This window comes from Rhopalosiphum padi, chromosome 1 (genome assembly GCF_020882245.1).
Source record: "Rhopalosiphum padi isolate XX-2018 chromosome 1, ASM2088224v1, whole genome shotgun sequence".
Taxonomy (NCBI): Eukaryota; Metazoa; Arthropoda; class Insecta; order Hemiptera; family Aphididae; genus Rhopalosiphum; species Rhopalosiphum padi.
This window is the reverse complement of record NC_083597.1, coordinates 47,891,416-47,916,301: the sequence shown is the minus strand read 5'-3', so window position 1 is coordinate 47,916,301 and position 24,886 is coordinate 47,891,416. Positions and strand designations below refer to the sequence as shown.

General features: G+C 28.1%; 2 protein-coding genes across 4 annotated transcripts in view; one reads left to right on the top strand and one right to left on the bottom strand.

Annotated features, from left to right (window-relative positions):
- LOC132918078 (C3 and PZP-like alpha-2-macroglobulin domain-containing protein 8) overlaps positions 1-2,611 on the top strand; it is a 147,033-nt gene extending 144,422 nt beyond the window's left edge. For all 3 annotated transcript variants that reach the window (XM_060979158.1, XM_060979155.1, XM_060979156.1), the window contains exon 25: positions 20-2,611. In XM_060979158.1, coding sequence (XP_060835141.1) covers positions 20-1,164 — 1,145 coding nt within the window. In that variant the 3' untranslated portion in view covers positions 1,165-2,611. The remainder of the gene's footprint in view (positions 1-19) is intronic.
- Positions 2,603-9,690, bottom strand: LOC132918079 (muscle-specific protein 20-like). Its single transcript, XM_060979159.1, has 5 exons — positions 9,530-9,690; positions 5,060-5,141; positions 4,854-4,983; positions 3,297-3,417; positions 2,603-3,005 (listed from the first exon to the last, which is right to left on the bottom strand). The coding sequence occupies exons 1-5, from the start codon at positions 9,554-9,556 to the stop codon at positions 2,814-2,816; spliced, it is 552 nt and encodes a 183-aa protein (XP_060835142.1). The 5' UTR covers positions 9,557-9,690; the 3' UTR covers positions 2,603-2,813.
- Between the last annotated feature and the right edge of the window lie 15,196 nt (positions 9,691-24,886).

The window sequence follows — 24,886 nt, the reverse complement described above, 5'->3', positions numbered from 1 at the left end:
TTATCGATTTTTCGTTTAGACTTTCCCGTTGATAACAACAACCCATGTAAGTGCAACAATCACTGTGAACCGCCTACGACGGAGAAAACAGTCGTTGTACCGACTACGTTGAGTACCCCTAATCAGAAACCGTCAACTTATGCCGTCACCACTTCTACTACCGGAGACGTGACAACGGACGGAACACCCGCGGCGACTCGGTCAACAGAAGCGGAGGAAGTGCTGTCGAAACCAAGGATAGCGACGATCCCCACAAAAATCAAACGAACACCTGTGAAATCGACGGGCAATGTGGTACGCAACATGAAAAAACCCAACAAGAAAAACGAGAAAGATAAGGATTCCACTTCCAAGCACAGGACGAGTGACAGCGGACCCGACTCGGGCGATCGTGACTCTGTGCCATTAAAAGATACTGTCAATACCGATACCGGGACAATGACCAAAATGGCCCAAATGAATACAATGAGAAACGGCAAGCCGTCGGTCATCGGTGGCTCAACAACAAAACCGACGACGACAAAAGTCACAACGGCACGCGGATCAAATGCGACGACCGAAGGTACGACCGCACGAACCACCACTTATTCCGCGTCAGCAATAACTACTCCAACTTCGACAAAGTCTTCATCAATCACCCCAATGACTCCGACCTCAGCTACTATAGCATCTAAAACATCAATAACCAGCAGCCCGACTACAACAGCCACTTCGAAACCGTCCAAGACCACAACTGCTTCCATCACTACCTCCACTATCGCCGCCGCCACCACAACCACTACCGTAACACCCACAACTGCCAAACCCATGCAAGCGACTTCTTCTACAACTTCCAAGTCGTCGGTATCGCCCGCCACTTTCACTTCACCGATAACAACTGCCAAGTCGTTGACAACTGCACCGGTGACAACGGCCAAGTCGCTGACAACTGCACCGGTGACAACAGCCAAGTCAATAACAACTTCAGCAGCGACAGCGGTAAAACCTACTGTGACTACAGCCACACCCCCGCCGGGGACCACGACCGTTGCGGCTAAAGTTCAAACGACACCTTTGCCGGCCAAACCACTGGCCCCTTCTACCACACCGGTCGCCGATCTCATACTGGAAGCAAATCGAAACAAAAAGATCACCAATGACCAGAAGAAGGACGGTTCTGACTAATCGTATAACTGATTTTGGTTGCTGCTCGAAACTAAAATATTAATTGCTCCAAAACGTATTTTATTATTATTATTACCCACTATCTACAGATTAAAAGTACAGCAATAATAATCTGCGATGTACATAATTTGGGGCGCATTACCGCTTTAGATATGGGATCTTATTAAATATTTATTTACTTAGTTACAAGCAGAGTTGGGTTTTTTTTAGATATACAAGGACATGATAACACAACATGATATCTACGTATATTGTACAAACTGTACTATAAACCATATCGTCGTCCAAATTGATATGGTTTTACTTAGGACATTTTTAAGTGTTATTGAAACATGATAATAATACACATAATAAGGTATCGAAATAAAAAACTTACTAATAATACATCTTCAAGTAGACAAACAGTTTTTGACATTGAGTGACAATCAATAGATTTGAGTTTCAGATGTTACCTTAGTATTATAAACATTCATGCCGTTCTGTTTTTATTTTCACAACAAAAGTATTATTACATTTCATAAAATGCTCAAAATAATATATAATATATTTAATATATATTATAATATAGATATAATATGCCAATTTTTAGAAACACATTTTGGTGCTTTTTGGCTAGTCAATTTGTTTTTCTGTTCAAAATATGTCCATTTTGATTAGAATTTATAAAAACCTAAACGGAGATCAAAATAAATAAAAATAGTTTAAGTAGAATAAATGAATAAAAGTAACGTAAAATCATTTTGCTTTTATAAATTTCATAATTTGTTACTTTAGAATTGTCTACTAATATTGTAAAATAATAATAGAATTTTTCATATTTCAATAATATTGCACCCAAAGTAATTATCACACAAATATTTCTAATGTAATATAATATACAACGTTATTAAATAAATTTTATTAATGCACGCGTATATTCTAGTACACATGACGTATCTGGCAACAATAATACTATTTTTAGGAATTATTATTTCCAACTTTTATTGTTGAAACTTAATTTAAGTGTATAATTATTTTTAATGTATGCATGTGTTGTATGTAGTCGGCCCGTAGTTAACCAGTACAATTTCAGTAAAGACATTTAAATCATAATATTATAATGTAAATTTGGATAACTAAAATAATAATACCAAACCTTTTAACGTATTATAATATAATATAGTAATAATATTATTATATTTGTCACAACGAAAACACTTATATTATTTTCCGTGTCAACATTACAATTTATTTTTTTAATCTAAACAGTTTTAGATATTTTAACTATGTAATATGTATATTGTTTTCCATTAAAAATTGTATTCTTTTACCTCAACACATAATGAATATATGTAGTGTGCTGTCGTTGGCTGTTACGACTTTTGTACTTATATTGTTGCAATAAAGTTGTAGTGATGCTCAGATTCTATAAGAGCATTGAGTATGTTGTATTACATAATAACAATTATTTTTCATTTATATTATTATTAAATTATAAATACAATTTTTCCATCTTCTCTCTTGACAACATCGATAGCGAAACAAATGGTATAATATTATCGTTGTACACGTGACGCACAGCAACATTAACAAAAACGCATACAAATAATAATGTTAGATCAATATTAAATAATTAAAACGTATAGTAATTGCAAGTGTGGCGTGTACGCTCATTTTCCGAGCAAAATCTTTCTTGTAGCCCCGAAGTTCTGGCCAGCTTGCGTGGCACCCTTGTTTTGGCCGGCTTGCAATCCGATGACGCCCTCTCCAGCCCGCAATTGCATTTCAGTCCATTCGCGCTTGTTCTCCTCTGACGGCCTTGGTCCCAAGAATGGGCCTCTCCACTCTGGGTGTTTGTACGCCTATAACCATTGATCGGTATAAATGCCATTCCCGGTCACCGTGCATCCCCCCCATACCCTTTCAAGTACCTCAACATTTTTAGAAAGAGACGCCAACACATAAACATATTATAGAACTTAAAGTGTGTGCCATATTTTTCTAAAAATGTAGTTATCTATCTTTCTGGTGAAACTTCGTTCCATCTTTCGTCATAAATTGTTAAAGATGGACTAAGATGTATTATATCTTTTTCTAACAATGTTGCCCCTGGCTATATTTATCTATTTTTAAATATATCTATAGTTTCGTACCGTCCTGCCGATGGCAAATATCGTCATGGTCACTCTGTATATATTCTTTTGTTCAAACAAGTCGACAGACTGGAACAGATCGACGTCTGGGACACCGTATTTAATGCAAGCCTTTTGAAACCTACAAAATACGTACGATAAATTTAATAAATATTAACGCTCATCATCGTACAATATAAATATATACATGTATATTATATTTAAGTATATACATTATACAAAGCGTATTACAATGATCTAACACATTCAAATGTTATTTTAATTTAATATTTTCATTTATCCATGATATACCGTATATATGTAATATTGTGTATATATATTATATTTTTTAAAAACATCTAATATTTATGACATAAGTCAAATGTGTGGATACTAAATTCATAGTTATTACGAATTTGTTGATATACCATATAGTTAATCAATCAATTTGAACAATGACCGAATAGTAATTAAGTGTTAATGTTTTAAATTCGTATTCAATATTAAAAAAAAAAGTAATAATAATAAGGCTGACTTCCACAATTAATGATTAAATATACCTACTGTTAATATCTGTTCACTACCTACCCCTACTCCGTATACTTACTTAAAATAAAAATTATGTTTTAACCTTGAAATTATTATAAAATAAAAATACATTATTATTAAAATATTATACTTACTATTTTTAGATGTAAATTTTAGAATAAGAGTACTAAAAACATTTAGTGCATAAACACAAAATCCTTAGTCTGACAATCTAACCCCATTATATATTAGAAAAAATATTAATAACCTACATCATTTATTCATTATTTGATTTTTAGCTGTCCTTAACGATTTTTAATGCTGTTTGTTAAATTCTCAATGTACCTACATATTTTAGTCTTTACGATTTTTTTTATAATCCAACCCCCCCCCCATTTTATAATTACTCCACTAAAGTAGGTAACTAAAAAATGTTTTCGATATAAATAAATATTAATCATGATAATAGTTTTGTATGAAAAAACACATACTTCAACTTAATAAATACACAACTATAACTATACCGTAACTATGTCGAATATATAAAAAAAAAACATGTCATCAACTTGATTGCAAGATAAATAAAAAATTAAATCATATGACTATAACGTATTAAATAAACTACGGAAACGTCGGAGAGAATAATAATAAATTAAATTGGAGATTCATGCTTATATTAAAAAAGTTTTACAAATTTTTGAACGCTTGTAACAAAAGATCAAGCAGATAATACTATGGTTTTCGTGTACCTATACTATGTTACATAATACATGATACCTAAAAATTCTTGTCATGTATTCATAAATACCTATTTTGAATTTGTGTTTTAATTAAAACGCATTATCGCCGATTTTCAATAATAACATAAAATAGTAAAACAATAAATTAATCATTTTTAATATACCAATGTACGTTAGTATAAGTACTAAACAATTTTAAATAATCTATGGAACATTCTTGTTGATCCGATTACGTACAAGAAAATATTATTTATTTTGTGACCAATAGAAAATCATTTAGTACACGATATTGTAATATTATTATACGTACTGGCTAATGTTGTCCATCATTTTATAATCGCCACCTGAAGTGTTAATTTTGGGTATAATACCCGGTGCCAATTTGTTCATCAACTTGCATAATAAAACTCCGTCCCTAAGTGCTAGCTCGAATGGCAAACCTATAAAAATTATCAATTACGAACAGGTTATGTTTATCGTGATCAATTGTTGCAGTATAATATAATATATATTTACCCGGTGCAAACTTTTCACCAGTTACGGCTTCAATCCATTGTTGTGCTTCTACTTCTTGATCCAGATCTCTTTTACCGGCAACCTAAAATCAAATAGCCATATTAATCAATACGATTTCAATTAATCTTTTTTTTATTCTTCAAGAAGATAATAGGCTCCACTAAACATGTTCATACTCAATTATGAGTAGGCATATATCCGCATTCCTGTTACTATTTCATTAACTATTTTTTAAGTTTGGGTAAGTATTCATATTTTTACTGTGGTATGTAAAAATATATCGAATATTATTATAATATTAAACTAGGTACTGTTTTTTTTTTTTTTTAGAAAGGATTAAAATATAAATATTCCGTTTCGAATAAAAACAAGCAGGTTTAGTAGAGGTTAGTATATTTACTACCATATAGGGATCTGATATTCCTACACGTATATGGTATACAGAGAAATAAAATATCATACCAAGGTTAGATTCGCCGACCTTAATAGTAGCTGTTACCCACGTAAAATCAACGTCAATACAGATAAAACATAAAATAATACCTATCCAGTGCTAGTTGCATTATATATTTCTAGATTAAAGTAAATAAATATAATTATATTATAATTTATTTAAAATAATTTAGTTCTTATTTAATTATAAAACTAAATAAACATACTAATAAATTAAAAGTATTTCTAATGTAAACTTAAAAACAAAATAAAAACGTAAAGAAATCTTCTAAAATTCTAAATCTTATGTATGTTAAATTTATTCAAGGTGGTTTTAAAAACTATTACGTCATAAATATTAAATATATCTATAAAATATAAACTAAATAATTTGTGAATTACTGCAAAATATCAAAAATATATTTTTTTAAGTTATACCTATAAATTTAATTTCCAATTTTCTGGATCATTTTTAATTTTTATCATTATTATTTTTAAAGTTTTACTGATGATTTTGTTGTCAATTAAACTTATTGATAAGCAATATATTATTGATTAAATTTTTAAAAGAAGTACGAGTATAATATTACACTTAATACAATTGTTTTTAATAATTTTAATAAGCCTAAGTATATTTTATAATATTAATCTGAAGGAATTAAAAATGTCGAAGCACTCCTTAATATGTCTCATCTAACCTAACCTAGGATGTTAAGGAAAGTACAAATGTAAACATATGATATACATATTTTACTAAAGAATTTCACTTAAAAAAAAATAAACATTAATAATTTCATTGATACAATATTATATTCAAACTTTAATTAACAGTATTAACACAGTTGATGGTTCCTTGAAAAAGTTGAAAAGAATTTGTTGAATAAAAAATCAGTTATAAATAGATCATATTTATTTCACTTGAGAAATCAGTTTTTATCATACGTAATTAATATAAATATATACCTAATAGCAAAATAATAGTAAGGTAACATAGGCCCACGTCTAGGGCGGAATTTTTCAGAGGCGGCATTTATTTTTTGTATTATAGATTTGATGTACTATTTACATATAAGGGGCGGTAAAACTCAAGTTTGCCTAAGTGTGTTTAAATACTTGAGCCAAGCCTGAACAAGGAATGTATATCAGATTGACGAATTTGTATATAATTGTGTACAAGTGTTTATAGTTAAAAAAAATTATTTAAAATCAGTTCCATGGAACCTTTCTGCAGAAATATTTTTTAAAAAATCGTACATACAGATTCATAAAAAAAGTTCTTCCAACAGGCATTTGACTGTATTTAAATAAAACTGACGATGACACAACATATTTTATATTACTTATCTATATAGGATAAGTAGGTACTAAACACAAAAATAGTATAAAATGGTTTGATGATCGTTTTAAGTTACATCTTATGGCTATACGAATAAGATCGGTACATTGTGAATTATATGTCGTTTCTTAATAAACATCTTTTTTATTGTCATTATTCTTTTTATAGTAAACAGTCACACATAATCAAAAACTTTTAAATCATATTTTTAATGGTTATCAAAAATTGACTGAGATCCAAGTTCTATTTGGGAAACGTTTAATAAAACCTGAACCCCCTTTTCTTTGTAGAGAGCCTTCAACGAGGCACGTATATACATTACATACGTATTTGAGTCTTTGCCAACCAAAGGTTTATTTATTTCATATAAATAAAATCCGATAATATCGAAATAAAAATGCATTGAATACACTTAATTGGCACACACACATATTTGCATCTTTATATATATATCAGGTAGTCACATAAATCAATGTTTGGCCTATATTGTATTATCTCAGGTTACACCGCGTAATACGTTTTTTTGAATTAAAACATTATTATTTTTATCCAACACGTGCAATAAAAATTAAAAGGCTAACTATATTATAGTTATCCCACGCCATACATAATATTATTTAAATTATGGTTGTTCATAAACACCTAAACACTGCTAGTAACATAAAACTTGAGATAACAACAAAAAAACCCTAAAATTATCCTTAAGTCGATTTATCAAAACCTTGAACTGAATTAAATTAAGGAAAGCTTGATTTTTATATTTAGATCGTTAATGACAAGTCTACATCAGACAAACTGACTACTCTTTCCCCTCTACCTACTAATGACTATGAAAAGATATTCTGATGATGTTATGGTGTTTCTAAAAGATTTTATTAGACGTGATGTGTGTGATAAAGTAGTCTAGTGATCATGACCTTGAATTTAAAAAAAAAATAAAAACTTTATATACACATATATAATATATATATATATGTGTGTGTGTGTGTGTTATATATATATAGACCTTTGTCAAAATTAAAATATGAAATAAAGATTAATTACCTACATCTTAATAAAAGTTATGTATTCAATAAAGTTGAGTTGAATTATTTATGATTTAAATATTACTATAACTAATCAAGAATTTATATATTTTATAACGAATCAGTATTAGCATTACTTATACATAATTTATTATTGATATGTATATTGTATATTAATTTTATTATAATATTATAAAGGTAATCGATAGCATTATTCTATAACTTTACAATCAGTATTATTTAAACAATTAAATCGATTTTATAAAAACTGAACGATTATTTTCGTATGTAGTTAAAAATTGTCTTTTTAATATTATATTAACTATTTATATATATATATATCTTTTTTTAATCAACAATTTTATTATGTTTTCTTTGAGAAATATAAAAATGAAAAATAATTTTTTAGTTAAAATTAAAAATTAATACATATAATAATTATGTTATGAATAATGAGAGTACTAGCTTTTATGGATAATCATTAATTGATAAAATTAGCAAATAGATATAATAAATTAATTAATTTAACTAATAATAGTAGGCATTAAGTTTATAATAACATTAATCATAAATTAAACGACCTTACAATTCCATTAATATCTATAAGTATTATTATAGTCATTGATTAACATCATAAAACATATTTTATATTCCATCATTTGTAATATATCTTACAATTAGAAAAAAGGCCCTATTTTACCTCTTGAAATTAATTTATTCTGCAGTAATGCATAATCCTATACAAATTCGGGTTTACATTTTTTATTATATATCAAGTAGGTATAGAAAATAAATTAGTTTAAAATATTTTAGAGACATGTTTTTGATGTGAATACACATTAAATAATATAATAATATTAATTTTATGATAAGTTAAGTACTTCTGAATTATTATTCTGATCCTAAAATAATACATAATATTAATTTTATGAAATACATATTACACAAATATAAGTAAATATAAGTGTAATATATTTTAATGTGCTACGTGATAACACTATTTTAATAAGCATTATTTCATGAATTATTTAAAAATCATATTAATATAATGTATAACTAATAGATAGGTAGGTAACTGATAATAAAAGAATATTGATATTTTAATACAATACAATAAAATTATGATTTTAAAAATAAAATAATTTCAAAAGTTCAAAATTATATATTATAAGTGAGTATTATGATATAACGTTCTATGAATTTAATAATAAGTGCTTAAACAAAACCTAAATACAAAATAAAACTATTCTTATAATAAAAACAGACTTTTAAACGAAATCATAACTAGTTATTACAAAAATATTAAAACGAAAGTTTACTGAAATTCTATAAAAATTAACAATAATCATATATTGTTCAAAAATCTATAAAATATAAAGAAATTTAAACAAACATACCTCAAAGTCTAACCGTCAGTAAAATTTGTAAAACCAAAATAAACTTATAAGTTAAATATTTATAATAATTAAGACTACTATTTTGAACGCTTATAAACTATCAACTACCTAGTAGTAAATTAAATATTTCGTTAAAATGTTTCTGCTAATATTTAAATCCGTTGTGTGATAATATAACTTCCTTTTGATCATACCAAATTATTAACTAACTTTAAGTCTATAAGTACGTTAATTTTATAAAAAATATAAATATTTTCAATTATCATAAAATTAATTTTACCTGCCACAAAGGACGTCCACTTGGCATTGTATTTATTTGAATTTATAAAAACGAAGGAAAAAAATTTTATTTGAAGTTGCTACTAACGAATCGTGTATTCGTGTCTGTCTGATAGCTGAACTTGTTGTGTGCGGAATAGGCGATTACACTGTCATGCCAATGAAACTTTTCTGAGTTTTAAGAAGGGCGCGTTCACGCTAGAATCCTTGTCCCACGCACACACATACACCTTACAACCAAACTAATAATAACAATAACAATAATAATAGAATGACTAAAAAATTAAATGGTATATGAATAAAATAAACAAGCATTAATAAAATATTATATAAATATACTTTCAAACAATTTAGGGCATGGATCCAATTATTTAATAAGTTATAGGTACTCTCAGTTTAGCAATTTCGACCAGTAAAAAATCTGTGGATTAAATCTACAATAAATTCAAACAATAAAAATAATTATAAACATTTTTAAAAGTGTTTTATAACATGATAGATAAACTAGATGATATTATACAAACATTTTTATTTATCGCTTACACAACTTTTTCCACGAAAATATTAAATTATATCTAATAGTGTATTATAACGTAACAGAACCAATAATTTAATTAAAGAATCGTCCAATTGGAAAAACACAATTTCATTAATTTTTAATAAAATTATAACAGTATAATATTGTATTGTATAGGTACTCACCTACTTATTATTAGAATAATGCCAACTTGAGATGATTGAAAAACCAATTTATTTTCTTCTCTAATAAATCATTAAATCTATAATTACTTGTAATTAAGTACTCAATATAATATGTCATTAAAAATAAGCCAAAGAATAGTGAATCCCTATATTAATACTCATTACAAACTGAGTCTTTGATTTTTTAACTATTGATAGTATATTTATATCATGTCTACGTATACGCACTAATTGTTTAGTCAAAAGTTCCCTTAAATATCTACAGCTTAACAAGTTAACTAATATTTTCAATTTGCTGATAATCATATAAAACTGTAAATTAAATTAAAAGTTAAAAATATAATTATTTTGGTATTTTTATCTTTAAAACTACTATTCATACTCGTATTTATTTAATAATGCTCTTATTGAAAATAAATCGCCATAATCGACACCATAATAATTCTATCTGACCTACAATAATTGTTCAATCAATAATTTAAATTCTTAGAATGTGCATTTACAATCTTTAAACACAAAAAACTTAAAACGGATGTATAATAACCATAGCCCTAATAGTTCACTACAAATGCCATATTGACAAGACCATCGTACATTGGATATATTATATCAGCATACGTTATATGTCAATCTGTGTAGATAACTACATAACTACATATTAAAATATAAAAATATAACCTGTTTAATTAGTTGTAAGTTACTTTTAGATGCTCAACGAAATTATAAATGTATTGATTTTACAATAGGTATATGTTTTTTATGTCTGTAAACACTTTTTGGGCCACTAAAAATGCATTGATTTTCAAAAATGGGGATGGTCTCGAAAATCAAATTAAATCTAGTAGTTTATACTGTAGACTGTAGAGAGTCAAAAGTAAATTCTATAATCGAAAAAAGCAACAAAAAAAAAAACAAGAAAAATAAATTTTGATTTTTTGAAGTATCTCTAAAATAAATAACCATAGATACTTGCAATTTTCACCAAATGTTTATATCATAGTTTTTTGTTTACAGTAAAAATGTTAAGCTATTTATAGGCTTGAGAAATTTTTTATTGATTTTAGTTTTTTCTAGAAATGTCGATAAAACATTATTAAGAAATAAAATGTTTGAAAATGAATGCAGTAAATGTATTACATAACTTACATACAATATATTATTTGAAGTTTATATTTTTATGATATTAGATATTTATGCGTAAATTAATTATTTTTCTCAGACAACTTTTGTACTTAAAAATAATAACAATAGATACTTGAAATTTTTATTATAGGATAACATTTTCAGAATATTTTATCACTTTTTGAGCTATTTAAAGCAATGACAAATTTTCAATTTTTTTTAGTTTTTTTTCTCTATAAATATGAATACAAATTATTCACTGAATAAAAATATATGAATGTATTTGAACTTTGAATATAGAATCAGGACAATATTCGTCAAAGTTGTAAAATAGTTCAAACTATTTTATAGTTAGAAATTCATAAAAAATTTAATTTTTATATCTAAGTTTTGAAAGTTTAATACAAAATTCTCCATTAGTAATTCATACTGTAACCCTAAAATCTAAAATAAATATAAAGACGACGATTAATTTTTCTAAACATTTAAAGTTTTAATTTGGACGAAATTATTTATTTAAATTTAAATAAAAATGTTAATTAATTAGTTATAATTTAAAACATTATTTGTAGGAACTTAAAACTTTTATCTTTTACGTATATTATATTATTATGAATTTAACTATACGTAATGTGATTTTTCATTTATTTTAAGCAGCCATTTATAAATTTACAATATAATAGGCATATCTGTATACATATAATTATTAATTATAAAAAAAAAGCTTATTGTTCCCTTCTCTAATTCTCTCCACAACTCAGATATTATAGAGACCTAGTACTAGTTCCCACCATTGTCTAAATAAATACTAAACGTAGGTATACAAAAATACGTACTACAGTAAATTCTTATATATTTCGAATTTTTTGTTATCTCGAACTACATTGAAATCCTCTTGAAACTACCATTATACTTCATAGCGTTTTGCTTTTTATTATTCGAAATAAAATTAATCGTTTTTCATTATCTCGATTACACAAATAATATTTTTATTACGGTGAGAACAAAATATTAAGCAGTGCATTCAATATTGTGATTGGTAGTCAATATTAATTGTAGACATTCATTTACAAGATAGTGAAATAGAAAATAAGCGTAAATTAAATTTTCTTATAATTAATTTATACATTCTTACAAAAACAAATGTAATGTTAAACAAACTGTGATGATAGATGTTTTAAAAGTTTTAAAAAAAATGAAATTTTTTACACCTGTAGGCGGAATTTAACTTTATATTTTTAGACCTATTTTTATACACTTTAATACATAATTTATAATTGACATGACAGTCATAGCGGTTGTTGATAGTAAATAAATATGAATAAGAATTGATGTTGACATAGAATTCTTAGGTAAAAAGAATATTATTTATTGTTAGCTACTAGTCAATTTGCTAATGGTGTCATATACATACTTAAAATCAAAATTGTAATTAAAATAATGTTTAAATCAATAATCGCTATAATAGTGTAATATTATGTTTTAAATAATCAATAATCTCCTTGCCCGCGTCATTCTTAATATACTCAATCATAATTTGTCCACCAGTAAATGGAAATATAATACATATTATATTTTGACCTATCCATTTCGTTATACACTAGACGAGTGATAGGTACATACAGCTCTATTGTCTATTTTTAGTTAAAACTTAAAAAGTCAATTATAACTTGTATAATCATTTCCTAAAAATGTGATTTTTTTTATACTTCACACCATAAATTTAACATAATGTTATGTGACATTATCATTATTTAAGAAAAATGAATTGTTATACAATATTAGAATACAATCCTCCTGTTGAATATTTATAAGTATACTATATCTTATCTATTTTTGATTTTGTGAGTAAGGATTGCCGAGAGTGAAATCCACAGTATAATCTTCGTAATAAATTATGTTTACTCTAAACTATTTTTACTCAAGTATATTTATAAGAGGAGAGTAATTATATCGCCGAGAGTAATATTATTATGCTTGTCATGCCAGCTGTAACGGGGGCGGTGTCCAATCTAAATAGGATCTATATAGACGAAGACCTAAAAAAAATAATTCATTATGGTATTCTTATCTCAATTCACTGAATAATGTATCATAATATTTCCATTTTATATATACAATATAATTACCTATCTATAATATATTAATGTATCCAGTTAAACAATATATATATATATATATATTTAATTACGACATTAATGTCGGGTTTTATTATAAACATATTTGAACATTTATTTAATGTTTAATAATTCACTTAAATTTACTAAGGTAATCATGGGCCACTAAATTGTGTTTAAGATATCAATATTAACTCACTACTGGTTCATTAAATATTTAATGATTGCTTATGCAACTTAGTAAAAGGCCTTTTACCTAAAAAAAAACAAATCTCAACAATTACATAAATGTGTTATTAAATATTAAAAAAATTACCATCTACCTACATTGGTGTTCAACCACTAGCAACAAGGTTTAATAAAAATTTTAATATATAATACATATTATTGTTTCTGTAATTTTATACAGCATGCCCACAATAATATATGGACTAGATCAAAATTATACGTCGTGAAACAATCAGCGTGTCTTAAAGCTATATACCTATATTAATAAAAGGTATAAATAACAGAAAAAAATAATTCTATACATTGGTATCATAATATTATTATGCTTAAAATCTAAATGCAAAACCATGCTACACACAAAATGAGATATACTTTTAGAATAAATTATGTATTGTAAATAAGTCAGTATTTTTTAGGGCGTTCTGTATATAGTGCCATCATTATTTTCTGTAAATCTGTCATTTTTGTAATTTTTTATGACAGCGTAACGTCCTTCGTTGGAAATCTGAAGATTATTGGAGTATTGCCACATTGTAGAGCGTACTAGCTAGTGTACTACACGTTCGTTTGGCATAAAACAAAATACATGTGCAGTTTACCGATAAATATAAAAAAAAAAATATATATTTAAATTAATACATTTAAAGTGTATAAAACATTTTCAATCAGCATAAAAAAATGGAAAGTACAAATATACAAACGAAATACAGGAAATATTAAATAGGGGACTAGCTAGTACGAATGTTACCAATTATTGATAATACTCGTAGTTTTATAATGAATAATATTATAATTTTGAATTTAGTTTAACACATTAACTATTGTAACTTATTTCTAAAATCAATAACTTAAAAGGAACTTGATTACAAGCAAAAAAAAAAAATTTAATAAAAACGTAGATTATTATTTTACTTCATTTAGAAAAATAAATTTAAAAAGAAGTCACCACAAGTAATTATATCGAAACAAAATAATAATATTAATATTCTACTCGTATATATGATATAATATTATATCATAAACATTCCCGAAAAATAATTATGTCCTTAAATCTTAATTAGTAAACTAGAATATAGTATATTTATGTTATCTTTTAACAATAATTTAAAATATGTACCTAAAATGTATTTTGTAAGCATTTAAAATTTATATGTATGTATTGCATTTTATTCTATTAGTTATAGGACATTAGAATTAATCAAGTCATACAAAAAAAAGGACATTTTGAATGTAATCTTAAATAACCCCAATAGAAGCCACCAGATCTACAAAATATTATACGTAGGTACGTAGAAACTGTTCATTATATCAAAATATGTAGGTACATCTACAATGTTTTCTTCGTCTGTGCCAATATGTGTTATTCATCAACGTGGCTACATGTAAGTAATAAGTACTCATTTTAAACTATTCAAAAATAATTTAACTACATTGTTTAACATAGCGTTACAACAACGAGAAAAATTGATGAAATATGTAACAACGAAAAATGTATAAATATAAAATAATATACGCAATAGAAATATGAGACTATGACGTAGGTATTTACTAATTATTATCATTATCATTTTTTTTTTAAGTATGTTTCTCTTTTAAATGACCAATATACATTTTTAATTTCATATTCCTAACTAATTATTTAAAGTATTTCGATCAACCAAAATCAAATTTCGGACAAGACATAGTTTACTAGTCTTAAATATTAAAAATTTAAACAAGTAGAGTAATGGTCAATGGACCAGTATTTTGCGAGGTAAAAACTAACCTAAATTTGTACCCCTCCAGTCCAACCATCTAAATTTTAATACTGATAAGTTAAAACTCATAAATTACTCGTTATAACCTTAATTTTATATAATCAAAATAACGCAAAATGATTCTGATTTGAAATAAAGATTAAAAATGCATGTTGTCATCAAAAAAAAAAAAAAATTTAAAATAATAACGATAGTAAATATAAAAAAGAATATTTTCATAAATGTTAATAGTTTTTGAAAAATTAGTGCTGTGCATTAAATAGATCAGTCAGTATATAAATTAATTAGATTTTAAAGCCAATAGGTTTATTTTAATTATTTATTAACAATCAAACAAATAAAATACTATATGGTATAATAAATAATAATATATATTAATATTCCAATTAAACGTTAGTACCTTACAATATGAGATCAGTAGATCACGATGAATCCAGTATATTATTAGCGTAGTACCAAAGCTTTACGAAACCATATCGTAAAGTCCTTTGAGTCTTCGGCTCAATCGTGTTTAATTTATTACGACAAAATGTGGGCGGGAAATTTTTACGTAATATATTATTAATGCATTATTATCTATATGTATACTCATGCTATAAGTGGACCAAAACTTTATCAAAGAGCTCTTAAACTACATTTAAAACGTACGTCTAAACAGATTATAAAAACTTGAAAATGTGGTTTATATACACATATATTATTATTTTTAAAACTCTACAAACCAAACCTAAGCAAGTGAATTTTGTTTAGTGCAATTAACTTTATTTTATATTATGTAATGTTACGGGCAATATGGAATATCAAACAACGTGAACAGCCTAATTAAATTTTTTTATTATTATATTATTATTATTTTTAAATTGTTATTATTATTACATTCAAATCTGCAACTCATTAAAGTAAATCATGATAGTAAACAATTTTTTTTTTAATTCTTAATTTTATAAGAATTATTTTAATTTTTTTAAGAACTTCCTATAATTACATAATATGTTTTTAATAACCCAATATTTAAATATTGATGTTCTTCAATAACTACAACTGACTAACGGTGAAAGATGCACCATCTGGAAAAGGAACTGGATGGGTTTACAAGACACCGGAGGGTACGTCGCAGGGTTGAAATCGCACCCACCAAACGTTCACCGATAACTAAAGCACACTAACGGTATCCACCGCCCCGCCTGACGCACCACCTACGGCAAAATAATCGCAACCATTACCCCGTGGTTTTCACGTGCGATCGTCGTCTAATTACACTTATACTGCATACTAGCGAGGCCACAGGAGGCACAAGATACATGCCACACCACCCCCTCTCATCCGTGATGTATACGACAAATCAGTTAGTCGTGACATTACGCTAGCGTTGCACTGGCGAAGAGTGCATATTATAGAACAGAAAACGTACCCCTGATATCTACCCACCGGTACCTCGTCAATGCGCCACCATAGCTAAACTGCTTTTCGCACACATTGCGGAATTTCAGTTTGTCAACCGAATGAGTCCGCCGGTGCCCGGTCCCTCGTAAGTTCCAGGAACCGTCCCCGTGGGACGTAGCCAGAGAGGGGCCCATATAGAATCTGGACATAAAATCCTGGCTACGTTCCTGTTGAATGCGTCGATATCATCAAAGTATTTATCGCATACACGGTGTCAGTACAGACCGTTTATCTACCGAGTGCATATATTAAGATCGTCAGTTGGTTATCGTTGATGAATCTCTTTTGGCACACATCGAAGAAGTTCGGTTTCTTTCCTAGACCGTATCTGTTGGTAATCAAAAATAGTGTTTGTGAATATATATAAAAGAAGATTTGAACAAAATGGCGTTTCAAAATTTTTATGAAATAGTACAAGTGTGTCGTATGTACGTATGGTGTAATTATACTTCCACCACATTATAACGTTTCGCCGCAATTAACCAAGATTGAGTTAGTACCTGATTTAGCCATTATTCATGTTGAGAATAATTGTTATTTATTTTTTTTTTGATAGAAATAAAATGAAACTTGGGTAAATTAAAAAATATTATTTTGATTTGTTTTTTTTTTCAAGTTAATATGGCTAATATATGCCTATATGAGTGGAAAAGCTAACTTAACATAAAAGTCACTTTTCAAGTAATACAAAATGAAGACTGCGTGTAAGTTCCAAAATGTTATGCCTATATCTACGCCACTATACGGATAATTTTCTCAGTGTAATATATATTATATAGTTGGGTTGAAATTCGAACTTTAAAGTACCCTTAAATACCCTACCTAAAGGTCTAAAGACATATGATTTTATTAAACTACGCGTAGAAAAAATAGGGACTTGCGAAACATAATAATACTACATTATTATAACTACGTAGGTACCTACGCACCGTAAACACAAACTCGCAAGCGCTCGCCAGCGCGCGCGTCGCAATATATTATATATACACTCACACACCACACGCACACAGAGATAGAATAATATGTTACGCTATAGTTGATTATGATTTTATAAATAAAACCGCACAGCGGACACGTAGTATATACCAGAAGCAGCATCATCTCCGAGGGGGAGGGGAGCGGTAGGGGAGGGACCACCTAAATTCCTTCGAGATGAACGCAAAGCATAACATATTATATTTATAGTTGTGAAGGACTACGCCTCGTGTCCGCTTTCCACATCACGCGCCAGGCCTCGCTTTGTCCCGCATACGAGACGACGCTGCAGCTGCGTATTATTAGGAACGCGGCCCGAAACATACACGACCGTAACGCGTCATGACCGCCCAGGTCCGTCCGCCCCGGAGACTACAACGCGGCGGTCAGTCGATCGTCGCCGCCGAGAGGACGGCTACAATGATATTGTGCCAGTATAACCTATTAGGTCATATTATATTGTGGGGCTTCCTATATGTATACGACGGTCACGATTCTATTGTCGCGTTACACTGTGTAGTGAACCTACTACCTTACTTGTCGGTAATTTAAACAAACAAAATCCTATCATGGGGATTTATACAGGCATTTTAGCAACAACGACGTACTTTTTCAGAAGACGTCTGAACAGAAGATACATCCCGCCAATGACATTATATCAGTTTTTAAATACAGGGGAGGGGAGACAAAATTGTTGACCGGTCGAATAAGTAATTGAAAAAAACCAATCATTACGCTCGCAACCACGTTTCTACATGCATTTGTACCTATCAAATCACTCTTGCCATCTTACAAGCTTTGTAGATAATATAGACGATTTTTCTTTGATTTCTACAGTAAAACATTTTTTATTTACTAACAACATAATTTACACATCATATAAGCAGATATTTTATATTTTATTTTAATTGAAAATCTATTGACTTTCGATTAAATATTAGTGGATATTTTTTCGGTTTCATTTTTAAACATTTATTAGTGCTTAGGGGGGCTTAGCCCTCGCCGAACATTTTTATAGTCCCCTACATGTTTTTAAAAGTTTTTTTAACAAATTTTATGTTATTAATTAGAGAAAATTATAAAATGTACTACGTAATACTTAAAAAGGATGTCCAATAGGTATGTGTTATGTGAATGTTTAATGTTCATGCATGAATTTTGTATTGTACATTTATAATAAAATAAGAATGATTGAGCTCCGTCAATATTTTATAACGACAGTGATAACGGGTTAGATTTTATTAACATGTATACGCCGACATGTATTCTATAATTTCTAGTAATGGTATATGCGACGTGTGATGTATTTAGCGTCTATTATTATCGCTAATCTGAAAAATCATTCCGATCATACCATTCTTAAACAATGTTTCTATGAACATATATTATTTATATACGATAAATCCAATGTTAAATTAATATAAAGAAAATGTTATTACTTATTAAATTAAAATTTGTATGGTTTTTGTTAAATAAATTATATTGAAGTATTTATAATCTTCTATCTATAATAAATGTTACGATAAAATTGTAACATTTATATGTGTGGGGTGCGGGGAACAAAGCCTGTTCTATGTTTATAATTTTACCCCCCCCCCGCCTCCCAAACCCTATTCCTAACAAGCCTAATTTACGCCTATGCATAAAGACATAAAGTGTACTTAGTGTATAATGTAGTGTATGGTTACCGGTATTTTTTCCAAACGCCTTTTTCCCAAATCAAAATTACCGAATAAACTTTTTCCCGAATGGCATATAATTTAAAATCAAGTATTTCAATAAATAATAATTGCCTTCCTTGTTATATATCTAAAGGAGTAGTAGTTGAGACTTTTGTTATCTAATAACTTATTTAAATTTATACATGGTATTTATTTGTCTAATTTGATTCTACGAGTAATTGCATAATAATTTTTGAAAAACATGTGATCAGTGTCTCAGATTCAAACCACGATGATGACGCCTCTAATATTAGATTTTAAATGGAGACTTGAAAAAAAACTGATGACTTTAAATATTTATGTAAATTAAATATTATTATAAAAGAACTACAAATGATACTATTATTGAATAACTCAGAAAAAATTACAAGTTATTCATGCAGATGATGATCATGTAAATTTAGATAAGTACGTATATTATTTATTTATTTCCAATAAAAAATGTTTGAAGACAAATTGAATGATTTTGGAACATTTTTGGTAATACTATATAAAATATATTATATATTAATACAATTAACAAAAATTATTATCATATTTCTTTATTTTAAGGCGGGTGAAATTATTGCATTACTATTTACTAGGAGGAAATAAATATGTTTATGAGAATATTAGAAGAATTATGGTGCACGTCATGTTTGATGGTCTATTCCTATCAAATTATCCTCCATATGGCTTTAAAAAGAAGAAAAAGCTTTTACAAGTTTATCTAGTTATTTTTGACTAAAGGTAAGCAATGTATTAAATTTACATAACATTATACTTATTATGTTGTACTTATTTCACCAAAATATTATGACATTTTAGTATTTTATTAAAATTATTGAATTCATATACAATAAATTAAAATTAAATTGTTCTCTTCATTTTTGTTTTATTTGTCTTTGATGAAGTATAATAATGAATACTTATTATAACAATAATTAATTTCAAATGTATTGAAAAAACATCTTAAATGCAAACACAACAGAGAAGAAGATTGATATTTCTCTATAAACATGGCATTCTCATGGGGCATTCAGAATAAAAACAAAAACAATCCGGAGGATTGGAATATAAAATTTCTTAGTAAGTTTAATTTAAAATTTTTAAATATTTTTAAGTATTTGTTATATATATATATATTTAGTAAAATTGTCAATAGCAAGGCTGCTAACATAGTAAAATAATTTGATTTGTTTTTTTAAATTGCATGCCATATGTTTAAGTGAATGTTTTATTATTTAGTTATAAAGTATTAGTAGTAAAATTATGATGTAGATTGAGTCGATTGAGATGTAATAAAGAGGTATATTTTATAGAGAATTTTTTATTTTTGTGTGCATCTACGTCTATAAGTTTTTACTATATTTACATGAATGAAATATTTATAAAATGATAAGGGTAATAACTTCAGTTTAATTTCGTCAACTTTTTAAATGTTTAACATTTTTTATATAAGTATATAATTATAATGCATCAAATAATTTTTTCGATTTTTGCGATTTCGTATTTATGCGTTGCTAGCTTGGAAATAAATGTATAAAATGTTTGTATATTTATTTTAACTTTAAAGTCTTATTAGTAAACTTAATTTCTAATAGAACATAAAACAAACTTACGTAAACATTATCGTATATGGTGTATATTATACCGCCGTCCATCAACAATACGACAAGGCTATCGTAATAAACTAAGAATCTTGTGATTTATGAAAAATGAAATTAAAAAGAAAACAATTTAAAAGACTTTATTTATTTTCTTAATCCTTAAGGTCCCTTAATTGCTTATTGAAGACTTAAGTGGTTATATTTTATCGTTTATAATATACATATTTAATTTGCCAATACAATAATATTGGAAATATAAATGCTACGTTTACAGCTTCATATTATTATACTAACCGGTTGATTAAAAATATGTAACACTGTTAATATAGGCAAAAATAAATATATAATTACTCTACGGCTTAGATGTTTTATGCATTGCAAGTTCGAAAATTAAAATTCTTTTTATTTCCAAAATACGTAATAAAAATAAAAACTTACGCATACGTTTATTCTTCTTCTTCCGGTTAAACAGCTAAGTGACTAGGTGAGGCATAAGCAGTGCTTGAATTGGGGGTGGACATGGGGGGACGGAATCCGCCTTTTTTTTTATTTTTTTTTTAGCATACCCCTTCTATATATTTGAAACGGAACGCCGGAAACGCAACATTTGCTGTAGTGAATTTGTAAATCGTCAGTTTTTTCTGATACAAAATATACCTATAACCTATAACCTATAGCCATAATATTTGTATATTTGTATCGACTATGAAAAATAAAATTGGTTAATAACAATGGGTAATTAATATAATTAATCGTTAGGCTGCAGCGATCATCACACCTAGATCTTTTTTCTATGCGACCGCTGCGATCCTAGATATTGTGAACGTGACTATTTTTCACTATTACTATAATAATATATAAAAGAAGATGTCAAATCTATAAGTGTTTTTTCAACAAATTTTACACTAATTCACTTTTAACAGCGATTGGCCACAGTTGGTTAATTGCTCATTTATTATAAGAAATCTATATAAAAAAATATTCATAACTAGGTGCTTATAAATAATAAACTTAACTAAATGAACGTGGATATACCTATATATTACTAAAGAAGATCTTGTATAATAGACAATTATTATAAGTTACAATTTTACAAACACTACCAAAAAAAAATTAACGTTTTCGTAATGTGTACAATGTTTCGAACAGATTCGTATGTCATTCAACGACGTCACAGCCACCGAATAATCGGATCAGAATCGAATCGCACGCGTTGTCAGATCATTACAGCGGCACACGAGACAGGCAGCTCAAACGAGAGCGATACACCCGTAACGCGGAACTCTGACGAGTCACTGGAACTGTGCCATATGCTCGCTAGATCCGACGTACGCGCGACTTGTCATTTCTGCGGAACGTAACCCGCCGTAGCTCTGCGCATATGTCGACAATGACGATAACGCACAGGGAAACGGGGTTTTACGAATATACGTTCTGTTTGGGAAACATACTTGAACACTTACGAATAACGTATTCCTACAAATGACTGTTTATCGCATAACACGGAAACAGAAAAAATAAAATATGCATTAACGCAAATATTTAATACAGATGTGACGATCAGTGTTCGCGCAAATGCAACAAACCAACCACTGACGCACTGCCCGAACGGTGTCAGACTTATATTATAGGCCACGGTCGAATTTTGTTTGATATACCAGAGCTTGAGCTAAGGAAATGTTAGAGCTGCGAATAGGTATGAATAAAATCACTATTTAATAATACGAGTACAAGCAATGTAATGTGCAGGCAACATAATATGTTAAAGATCAAAAAGTATAGATACCCGATGCCTTCCCTAATCGCGCAAGTCTGCCCGGGGTGGGTCTAGCTACGACGGAGGACAGACAGTGAATGTCAATGCTAGTCGTTTCGCCGGGCCTTTTATACCCGGTTCATTAGCGATTAAATAGGACCGGTATCGTGTTCTGTGACAGATAACAAGAAACCGTAGAAACCCCAATAGTGCAATCGCCGATAAACGCACAATTTAAATAAAAGTTATTATAAGAATAAAATAATTTTAATAATAATAAAAATAGTAATATTAATAATAATAATAATTAGATTAGGAATAAGAATAATAAAAAGGAAAAGAAGAATCTAGAACCTTATCCGTGCACATCCCCACACACCGAACGGAAAAATCCCCCCCCCCAAAAATAAACAAAAAATTAAAAGTTAAAATATTAAACAATTATTTATTATGTAAGACTTTTCCAGAGTTTTTCCAACCCGTTCTTTTCGTATTCGCGTAGTTTGCGTCTTTTGAAAGCAGTGCGTATATACGATTTTTTCGCCGTTTGCGTTCGTAGCGATTGCGATCACGGTAAAGAGTACGACCGCCGACGACAGTCCCTCGGACGTTTTTCTTCGTTCTTTTTATTTTCGCACATAGGATCGCAAACGCCGATCGACGTACGTGATATTTATTCTATTGTTATTGCTCAAATGTACACGTATATAATATACCTTTGATTTGAAGCCCATTTGTCGATGTACAATACTGTTTTTTTTTTTGTTCAATAAATTGCATTTTATCGTATTTATATTATTTTTGTTGTTCTCGGTAGCTAACTTTTACGTCATACTTATATCTTCAACCACGGGTTGTGCTGTATACCATAAAAGCGTTTCTCGACGACGTTTGTGTCGCACAATACTGTATTCATGTACATGGGTGTATTGGTGTATATTATATGTAATAATACATGGTAAGTTTTTTGTAGGTGTATTGATGAGTTATTAATAACATGTTATATATCTTTATAAATCGTAATTTAAATTATAATGTCATTAGATGATGTGTAATAAATAAATAAATGTTTCTTTATTTTAAAATATTTTTATATAATAAATTTAATGATTTTGGGGGATTGTGGATGGCTGAAAGTGCAGATGTGGGGGGCTTTGCTCATTCATCCAACATCCACTGAGTCCCCCTTCTAGTTTTTTTCCAAATCAAGCACTGGGCATAAGTGGATTGCAAGTGACCACCGCCAAATGAATAATAGCTTACTCAAACATCTATTCTTCCGGTTAAACAGCTAACTATATGGAATTAATGGAGTGTAGACCACCATTGACAAATTAAATGTTTTCTTTCCAAATTTAACGCAACCTTGAACTGGAAAGTGAACTAATGAGATATTTTATGAAAATATGTTTATATTTTACGGAACAAATTGGCATCGTGTACAAAAGTGTACATCAATGATTACCTTTTGCCATGAATAATAATATATATGATCCTTTTTTTATTAGGACTCTGTGATATTTTTAATAATTTATTTAATATACCTACCGTCTACAGTATAGTTAACACTAAAATAATTGTAAATACTTTTAAATTTACGAGTATAAAAATTACAAATATTAATAATAATATTACTATTTATACTTATACATCGCATAAAATAAAGTGTTACATGGCGTATAGTATAGGCAAAATAGGTACATTACTGCAGTGTTATTATGTTTCCGATAATTATATAATGTTTAATCATTTTTATAACAATATCATTTACATATCATTACATTTTATAATATAGTTCCCGAATTACATTAGGCTTATGCAAAAATATTAAGTATTATATCGGTTATTTATATTACTTATTTCACAATGATGACAAAGAACAATAATTGTGTATACATTAAAATAGTATACGGTCAACTCAGTAAAATATATGTACTTATTGCATTAG

Coding starts and splice junctions, on each gene's coding strand:
- LOC132918079 (XM_060979159.1), bottom strand. CDS start 9,556: ATGCCAAGTGGACGTCCTTTGTGGCAG. Junction 5,142..9,529: donor GTGGACGTCCTTTGTGGCAG/GTAAAATTAATT, acceptor ATTTGATTTTAG/GTTGCCGGTAAAAGAGATCT. Junction 3,418..4,853: donor ATGATGGACAACATTAGCCA/GTACGTATAATA, acceptor CGTATTTTGTAG/GTTTCAAAAGGCTTGCATTA.